This window comes from Anabas testudineus, unplaced genomic scaffold (assembly GCF_900324465.2).
Source record: "Anabas testudineus unplaced genomic scaffold, fAnaTes1.2 Contig136arrow_ctg1, whole genome shotgun sequence".
Lineage (NCBI taxonomy): Eukaryota > Metazoa > Chordata > Actinopteri > Anabantiformes > Anabantidae > Anabas > Anabas testudineus.
In genome coordinates this window covers 21,899-31,824 of record NW_022872794.1, presented here as the reverse complement: position 1 = coordinate 31,824, position 9,926 = coordinate 21,899, and the positions used below count along the sequence as shown (strand labels likewise).

The window sequence follows — 9,926 nt, the reverse complement described above, 5'->3', positions numbered from 1 at the left end:
GAGTTTGATACTCATCAAACTCTTTAGGAAGAACTGGACAATGTCAACAAAATGCTCCCACTGAGTTGACTTATGTCCAAGTGAAAGGTCACACGTGTACTGATGTCATGTCCTCCACTCTGCAGAGTGAAGGTGACAACTCACAGAGGCGGATCTTCTACAGTCATGGCAAAAATCACCTGGTAGAAAGCCATACTGACTACAGTGGTCGTATGGAAATTGATGTGGACAATTATAGAACTCAACTCATCATCCACAGCGTCCAGCTCTCGGATGATCGGGAGTTCTTCTGCCAGGTAATTGAATGGACTGGTGATGGACTGGCTGTGGGGAGCGGTGAGGGGAAGACCCACCTCAAAGTGTTTGGTAAGAAAACCCACAATCTAAGATGAAACACAGCCTCATAAAGCATTGTTCAAAGGAAGATTTAAAATCTTGAAAAAAAAATTCCTGTCAGATTTTCTTGTTTTCATTTTGTTGTATATTCCAAACAATTGTTTTTTTGTTTTTTTGTTTTTCTTATACAGTTCGCCCAGAGGCTCCAGTGATCAGTGGAGTCCTAACTGGAATATCTGTGACCAGTGATTTGCCATCTAAGGTGGGTCTACTTGATTTCATGTTCGGGCCGTCGTATTGGACATTTGTTTTCTGGGTAATGTCTGGAGAAGTTCAGGGTGTCAGGTCATGTTTGAAAAAAGCTTTAGGCTGAGATCAACAAGAAAATAATCTTTATTGTTACCATGTTAAGTGTTTCTTTGTGTTCACAGGTTCTAAGGTTTTGCAAATGCATCTCTCTCTTTCCAGGTTGCATCATGTGAGGTTCAGAACGGGTTCCCAATACCCAACATCACATGGTACAAGAACAGCATGCGATTGATGCCCTCACCAGGATGTAAGTGCAAACACTAAATGATTGTTTCTTTTGGTTTAAATCCCAGTCCCAATTCCAGCATTGCCACCGATACTGATACTTGGCAGAAAATCCAGAATTATCTGAGAAACTGTTGCCATAAATTAACCAGTCCACACAAAAACTCTTAAGTTCCAAAGTGTATTAAGATAAAGCTTTATTGTCATTGTACAGTAACACTTGGTACAACAGTACAACAAAACTGTCCCACATTGGTGCAAGGAGAGAGAAGAAAACAACAACATAATAATAATAAAACTTACAATTACCTTTCATACAAAAAGTATTTATATATATATATATATATATATATATATATATATATATATATATATATATATACACACACACAAATATACACATGTTGTATATACAGAATATACAATCTACTCAGAAAAACTAAACCAGAAAACTAAATCACGTGTGTGTGTGTTCATGAGGGCCATAGCTCTATTGTAAAAACTGTCTCTGAGTCTGTTTGTCCATGACCTCAGCACCCTGAGTCTTTTTCCTGAGGGCAACAATTTAAACACCTGGTGTCCTGGGTGTGTGCAGTCTTTTAGGATGTTGCGTGCCCTCCTAAGACATCGGGTGCTGTAGAGGTCCTTCAGTGAGGGAAGAGGGTAGCCAATGATCTTTTGGCCAGTGTTTATGACCCTTTGTAGAACCTTCTTGTGCCATGGTGCAGCTTATAAACCACACAGAGATGCAATATGTTAGCACACTGTCAATGGAGCAACGGTAGAAGGCAACCAGCAGCTCTCTCTTCAGGTTGACCCTCCTAAGGATCCTCAGGAAATGAAGATGCTGTTGGGCCTTTTTCAGAGCCTCTGCGGTGTTGTTTATTGCAGTAACTATTCCATCAATTACATGTATATTGTTTTACCCATCCTGCAGATGTAAACGTGTTGACCCTGGTGACCCAGGAGTATAGTGGCTTGTACTCTGTCCAGAGTACACTGGAGTACAAGGTGGTAAAGGTGGATAAGGATGCCCATTTCTCTTGTGAGGTTAACTTCTTTGTCCCTGGAGGTGTCAGGACAATGGAGTCCAACAGCATCAACATTACAATTCACTGTGAGTTAACACTGAGCCTTTCATTATGCTACTCACTACTACTAACAAGCTAAAAGAGACTTATTTTTATTTACTTCCTATCTTCCTATGTCATCTAGACAAATAAAATTGAATTGAATTTAATCATTAACAGTGGAATATAAAGGGAGTCACAAAGGTCTACATTAACTAAAAAATAAGGAAATTCATGCCATTTGGCTGATTTACAGACAACAACTGTAGTTGGTTTTAATGATCTTTTTCTAAATCCTGGATATGTCTATAAATGAGGGATTTTTTATTTTGTTCAGTCCTGCCAGTTTGCTGTTCTCTGACTGCAGGCCAGTTTTTCTTAGTTTATACGACAACTGGAACTAATTTCTATGGTTTATATCCATCCCTGTAGTTGTTTGTACTTCATGCATCACATACTTTCTTCTTAACCAAAAAGCTGAGCTAAAACAACACAAAGTCAAGTCCACAAATTTTAAACAGGAAGTTCACTTTTGTTATTGAATTATTTAATTGCTATGCATGCAACTGTAAAATGTTATGAAAGCTTAAGAAAAACCTTGAGGATGTTGTAAGATTCAGCATTTGAATGAATATGAATTTATGAACTAAAGACTGTACAGCTTTTTGTTAACCATTTGCTGTTTACATTTTATTTCTTTAATTTGTCTCCCAGAGTGCTGTACCTCTTAATTATCAGTAATTGTTTATAACTTTAAATTCCATCATAACATGGATGCTATTTCCTATTTCCATGATTAGTCCATTGAAAGTTTTGTACTTTTTTAGTGTAGTTTTGTAGACTTTGATGTTGTGGCAGACAGAAATAGCAATGAAGATAACTTTAGCTATTTAATTAAGCATTGTTAATTTGATTTGGTGTGCGTGTTTAGACCCTACCACTGTGGTGGAGCTTTGGAAGAAGTCGCCCCAGGGCTTGGTCAAAGAGGGGGATACTGTGGAGCTACGCTGCCAGGGTGATGGCAACCCCCCACTGCCTGTCATTTTTAACAAAAAACAAGTAAGAATAGAGGCCTTTTCTCACCTTAAAAGTCTCCAAGAGAGAATGTATGACACACATGTGGTATGTAGGGAATGTTTTTGATATGCAGAGCACAGGGCCCCATGTAGACATGAGTGTACAAGGTCCATAAAGTCTCTACATGCAGACAATAGCAGCAGTACTGACACATCAGACACATCAAAATTCAAAAAAGTTATATCTCAGAGGGAAAATGTTTTGCCTCATTACCGTTGCTCTCACAACAGGACATAAAGATAAGGAACCACAACCAGGAAAGATCCAACATCAACATAAATACACATAACCAATAACATCAATACAGAAAAACTCAATATATATACAGAATATGTAAAACAGACAAATGAAATTGGGTCAATATATATAGCCTTTGTGGATTGACAGCAAGTATATGATACAATGATCATTTCCCCCACCCGTTTGTCCAGGTGGGTGTAGTTGCGATTGAGCAGGTGTATGATGGCGTCATCCACTCCAATATGGGGTTGATAAGCAAACTGGAGGGGGTCAAGTGAGGGTTTGACCAGAGGTCGGCGGGACTCCAGGATTAGCCTCTCGAAAGCCTTCATAATGTGTGATGTCAGAGCCAGAGCCACTGGTCTGAAGTCATTGAGGACTCTGGGATGTGGCATCTTATTCACTGGAACCAGGCACAGCTTTTTCCACCCAAGAGGAACTCTCTACAGTTGCAGGCTGAGGTTGAAGATGTGTTGGAGAACACAACATAGCTGAGGAGCACAGGCCTTCAGCACCCTTGGGCTGACTCTATCAGGACCTGCAGCCTTTGTGAGGTGAAGTCTGTTCAGCTCTATTCTCACCTGCTCAGCTGAGATTGTTAGGGTGGTGGCTGAGTCGTGTGGGGGAGGCACTGAGGAGCCAATAGTGAACTGAAGTGGGCTCTGTGGGTCATCCTGGAATCGATTGAAGAAATTATTCAATTCATTGGCTCGGTCCACAGTCCCCAAAGTCTCCTGGCTGCTGGACTTGTAGCCAGTGATGGTTCTCATGTCCCTCCAAACCTCCCTGGTGTTGTTCTGCTGAAGGCTATATTCTAGTTTTCTCCTGTACATCTCCTTCCCCTCCCTGGTCTTGACAGAAAGCAGTCTCTGGACCTTCCTCGCTGCCTCCCTGTCTCCTGATCTGAATGCTTTCTTGTTGTCATTCAGGATGACTTTGATGTCCTGAGTGACCCAGGGCTTATTGTTTGGGAAGCAGCAAATGGTTTTTGTGGGTATTTGGGTGTCCACACAGAAATTGATGTAGTCGGAGATGCAGTCTGTCAGTCCATCGATGTCCTCACCATGAGGTTCACAGAGAGTCTCTTCAAAACAACCTTGCAGGGTAGAGTGTGCCCCGTCTGTCCACCTCTTTACAGTTTTAAAGGTGGCAGGCTGCCTCTGAACCAAAGGTGCGTATTGCAGGAGGAGATGTACCAGGTTGTGATCTGACTTTCCCAGTGGAGCTGTAGGCATTTTAAACATTAGCATACAACAGGTCCAATGTCCTCTTCCCCCTGGTGGGACAGCTCACAAACTAGGTAAAGGTAGGAAGTGTCTTATTAAGGGTGGTGCGGTTAAAATCTTGGAGTCTGGAGTCACACTCCATGCCGACTTTACCCGCCGATTGTCAACTTTGATGCCCAGAAATGCAGATTTCTGGAACTGCTCAGTAACCCGTTTGCAGTTGACGTGGAAAAAGCGCACCAATTAACCTCCAAATGGAGCTGATTGAACTCCAGTGTAGTAACATGCTCAAGACAAGTGTAACTATGTGGGTGCTGCACAGTTTCCATGTTTCCTCCTCAACTCTGTGCCCAAGATGCTCAAATGCTCTCTATGTTCAGCAGAACATATCTATGTTAATGAAGATGAACAAAACACCACTCAGGAGTCGTCTCACTGATAAACACCTTCACTCAATTTTGAGGAATTTTCTCAGCTCAGAACCTAACCCCAGATATCTTAGAAGATATATCAGGTATTTGACAGGCAAACTGAACTGGAAACTCTGTTTCACAGTGTAAACTCATCAACAATTCAGTTACCACTTAGATGGTACGCTTAATTGTTGTGCAGGACTTAGATGGTACATGACATACATACATTTTCTTTGAAAAGAAATGTATTTTATTTAACAGAAAGTCACAAAATGCAGGTGAGCTTAGTTGCTTTGCAACTATACCTAATTATGTTACTAATGAAGGAACAAACAGTAAGTGCAACCATAATCATATTAGTACTCTCTCAATACTGAAAGTTCAGAGACTGACCAAGCTTTCTTTCAAGCATCCATACAGAGCAACGTGGTCAAGTGAATCAATTTTTGCATTTGCATAGTAAAACCAGACAATACTATAGGTAAAGTCTGCATTTGATAAGACATTTGTGGTTATCGCTTGAAATGGCTGAGAAAAGCTGTATGAATCACTGGTGCCTTTGCTTGTTGCTTCTGTTAGCTGTGTTGTACAGCACTACTGTATTTTCTTACAGTACCTACATATTGTTGAGGAAAAAAAAAAGTCTGCCAAAACACCATTTATTGCTTTCACACAGTACCCACATCTTGCCACACAGATGGTTAAATGGTAGCAGAGGCATCTTTCATGTTTTGTTGTTATTACTGTCTATTCTGTGTGTTATTCTTGTACTGTGTCTCGTGTATTGTTGTGTAGATAATGTTTCTCAATGTTCAAATGTTTTTGTGTGTAATGGCTGCTGCAACACCAAAATTTCCCCTTGGGGATCAATAAACTATCTATCTATCTATCTATCTATCTATCTATCTATCTATCTATCTATCTATCCATCCATCTATCTATCTATCTATCTAACTATATACATATTTATTACGCTGTCATGCCAGCTGCTGTTCTGGTTTTGTTGTGTACTGACAGCTTTTTACCTCAACAAGAGATATCATATTTTAATATCAAAAAAAGTTGTAACATAAGACATTTTACATGTTACAGGTCATTAGTCTTCACTGTATTGATCCGGAAATAATAAATTTGGCAGAAAAATTGCTTCAGTGCAGTCAGCAGCACATATCAAATAGACAGATACTGTGTTAAGAAACGGAACTTGACTGAACCTGTTGAATGTGTCTTAGGGTTCGATCCTTCTCCTGGAAAAATGACTCTTTTCAATATATTCCCCTTTCTAAAAGTGCTACAATTAATATGTAATTACCATAATAATTTAAGGCAGATTTTTAGACCAGATTCACCTACTCCTGAAACCTTAACAGATTTCAGTATATGTACAGAATATGTAAAATATGTATTGTGTTATAGCCTATTGTGGAAAGACAGATAATAACTATCACTTCCTTGTGGGTGGCTGTGGCTCAATAGGTAGAGCAGTTGACTGCCAATCACAGGATTGGTGGTTTGTTTCCTAGCTGCCACGTCACCTGGTGAGTCAGGTCAGCTGCATAGCAGCTCTGCCATTGGTGTGTGAATGTATGTGTGCTTGTATGGGTGAATGAGATGCAGTGTAAAGAGCTTTGAGTACCAGCAAGGTAGAAAAGTGCCATATCAGTGCAGACCATTTACCATTTATGTAAATTCCTTACAGAGGGGGGAGGAATTGCACACATTGATGCCCACGGGTAGAAAGGATTTAATTTACCATGATGTCAATCTGTTCTGCAGGTGTATTAGGGTTTATTGATGTCTTTACTGGTCTTACAGGAAGCCCACAATGCCTTCACTGAGTAGTTCAGCCATAGTAGCACTGCCCCGCAGAAACCAATACTTGCTCCTGAGGTCAAATTCAGAGAGTAGTCAATGAGATGAGAGAAAAGGAGTACCGGGTATACACACACACAGGATCTGCCTACTCCTATCTACAGTTTAAATTTTTTAAGAATTCCTTACAGTGCAGGTACTATAATTTATTTTCATCGATACACCTAAATTTGTAGTTTCTAACTTTTAGTAGCGCTATGGGGCAGTTTTCTTATGAGCAGATCTGTGCTTTGTTAGTTGTGTGTCTCCCTCTCTCTCTCTGTACCTTTCTGCTGGTATCCTTGGCCTGGAGCTGTACATCTCCAGAAAGCAGTTGCTCATTGTTCTTGCTGCTTGTTGACATTGTTGTGCCTGATGTTCTTTTCTCTCTTCTCTTTCCACTCACTCCAACCTGTCGAGGCAGATGGCCGCCCACCATGAGCCTGGTTCTGCTGGAGGTTTTTCCTCTCCACTGTTGCCTAAAACTTGCTCAAATGGAATTGTGGGTTTTCTATATTTTTTTTAGTATAATTATTTTCTGTAAGGTCTTCAACCTTACACTGTAAAGTGCCTTGAGATAACTTCTGTTGTGAATTGGTGCAGTACAAACAAAACTGAATTGAATTGAATTCAGTCTCAGGAATCACTTTTCTGCATTAAATGCTATAACTTCATACCTTACTTTTCCTGGCAGTAATCATATAATCCTATATTTTATTTAGGTTACATCCCATGAAGTAATTTCAACTTCGTTTGAATAGATCTACTAGTGTCTTACTTGCTATTGACTACTGACATAAAAATAATAATGTAATTCTTTGCATACATATTTAGCCTATTTAGTAAAACAAGACCGAAGAATAAACAACAGTGTCCAATTTAATTTTTATTTTCAATTTATTCAATACAATAAATTCTGGAAGTGTTTTTACGGGCTGAGTTCTGGGTGCAGTGTCTCTTTAGAACGAGTGGGGGCGCCACTCAACCATCAGCAGTAAACAACAACAGGTCGAGCATTTGTAGCGCGAATGGTCCGTCAGCGGTCGGGAATACTGATACTGATAGGACACATTGCACTGGATTATTTGATCAGAGGTAGCTGAAAGGTGCGTAAATGGTGGTTAGTCTTCCGTACACATGGGTTTAATTCAGTAACATTAGCAGCAGCACGAGTTAGCAGGTGTTAATGGTTCCGTCCAAACAAGTCTCCACTGACAGACTAAACGGTGCCAGACATGATTTTGTTATATTAATTATACCAATATTTGCACCTGCCATACCCTCAGGGCATTGGGCTAACACTGACTTGTCTGTCTGTTTGTAGCTTAAGCTTGTACCATGATATCTCACTGTTTCCATTAGGAGGAGAAAAACCTAAAATCATGTCAAAACCTAAAAATTGTAATGATTGTAATGATTTTTAATTAATTTTTGTGTCATATTCTGCTTTATGTCTTACATTCTTTTCTTTGTTTCAGTCAGTTTGCAGGTTGAAATTCATTTTATGACAGGTTTTGAAAAAAGGCTTTACTATACATATTAAAATGTTTTCAAATGAGCCTTGATTAAATCTAAATACTTTCCAAAAAATGGAGATAGAAAAATTGTGCAAGTTTGAATCATTATCCTTATTCCCCTTAAAGCCAGAAGATAGCCCTGTTGGTGACACACAATCAGTTCAGGCCAGTATTTTATGTATTACTTAGTTTTGGTTACTGCTGGTTAGTGAGGTTTTTGTCACCTTGGTTAGTTGTTTATGACATTGATGAGTCATTGTGGACTAGTCTCAGCATGTCTACACAGAGCTGTATGATTTTATCAGGTGGCGCAGGCTGTTTTAGGTTGAACATGCAACTCACTGCTGCTGACTTAACCATGAGAAACACTTTCTCTTATCTGATTAGTAACTGAAAGCTTTGTGCATATGATTAAGTGCTAATATTTGACATATTTTTAAAAAAAAGAGACAAACCAGACTCAACAGGGAACCCATCCTCATAACAGTTAATGTCTTTAAGTTATTGTGGAGGCCAGTTAATTATTGGAGGCTCTGGTAGACTTGTAGAAAATACCAGTCCTGAACTATTGAGCGTTGAGTCAAGACCTCAGAGAAACAGCTGCCGACATCCGTTGAGGCCAGGGCCAACTTCATGGTAGAGTGGAACCAACCTTGGTCACCACACGTGTCCCACAGAGACCACACGGGGGCATCCAAGTGACCAGATTTCAGATCAGAAGTTGGGCACCAGGACGAGTCAGACAGGTCCAGAGGTCAGAGGGTGGAACGACATGTAGCTCCACAAAGAGACAAGGAGAGAAAAAGAGGGAGAGGGAACAAGAGAAGAAGAGGAGAGGGGAGAGCAGAAGAGGAGAGATAACAGTTAGTTATGATCACAGACAAAGCTTGAGGTGAATGTATATTTAGTGTAGATGGATGGATGCATAGATAGATAGATAGATAGATAGATAGTAAGATAGATACTTTATTGATCCCCAAGGGGAAATTTTGGTGTTGCAGCAGCCATTACACACAAAAACATTTGAAAATTGAGTAACATAATCTACACAACAATACACGAGACACAGTATAAGAATAACACACAGTATAGACAGTAATAACTAACAAAACACAATGTAGAACTTGAATTTAAAGTGACTTAGTGACTTGACTTCAGATTTCATCAGGGACTCCGGCAGGACTAACTATGACAGCCTAACTAAAAGGGTGAGCCAGCAGGAAACACAGACATGAGGGCTAAGAGGGAAGTTTGTGAGATATGTTTGCACGGTACCAATTATGGTATATGAAAGGCCATTTTTACAGTTCAAGATAGTGTAGACGCTCTTCCAGGCAAATCAGCAGTTGAGTCAAAGTAAAAATATTGCTGCAAGTCACATCAATGAACCTCATCCAAGAACCACTGGCAAGAACTGATTTGTTATTATTTTCAGTTCTTCACGAAAAGGTTAATATAATTTGACTGATCTCAGATTTTTCAAATATACATGTGCAGAGCTCAGAATGTTCATAGTTGTGCATCAGGAGGTCCCTTAATGAGATCATTTATTTGGTAATATTGTGTGTGTCTTTACTGTTATTTAGTATTTCAGTTATGCATTGATTTATTGAATAATCCATATGATGTGTAACAGTCTTCCTGTGTGTTTGTGTGCAGAAA

At 39.7% G+C, this 9,926-nt stretch overlaps 1 protein-coding gene across 1 annotated transcript; it reads left to right on the top strand.

Annotated features, from left to right (window-relative positions):
* Positions 1–212: 212 nt before the first annotated feature.
* On the top strand, positions 213–3,132 carry LOC113151804 (cell surface glycoprotein MUC18-like). Its single transcript, XM_026344725.1, has 6 exons — positions 213–366; positions 528–598; positions 805–892; positions 1,808–1,987; positions 2,872–2,999; positions 3,091–3,132. Exons 1-6 carry the CDS (start codon positions 213–215, stop codon positions 3,130–3,132), a joined length of 663 nt encoding a protein of 220 aa, XP_026200510.1.
* The last annotated feature ends 6,794 nt before the right edge of the window (positions 3,133–9,926 follow it).

What these genes read in the sequence shown, in the direction of transcription:
- LOC113151804 (XM_026344725.1), top strand. Translation starts at nt 213, where the DNA reads ATGGAAATTGATGTGGACAATTATAGAACTCAACTCATCATCCACAGC. An exon ending in GACCCACCTCAAAGTGTTTG is followed by an intron (nt 367 to 527) that starts GTAAGAAAACCC and finishes TTTCTTATACAG; the next exon opens with TTCGCCCAGAGGCTCCAGTG. An exon ending in CCAGTGATTTGCCATCTAAG is followed by an intron (nt 599 to 804) that starts GTGGGTCTACTT and finishes CTCTCTTTCCAG; the next exon opens with GTTGCATCATGTGAGGTTCA.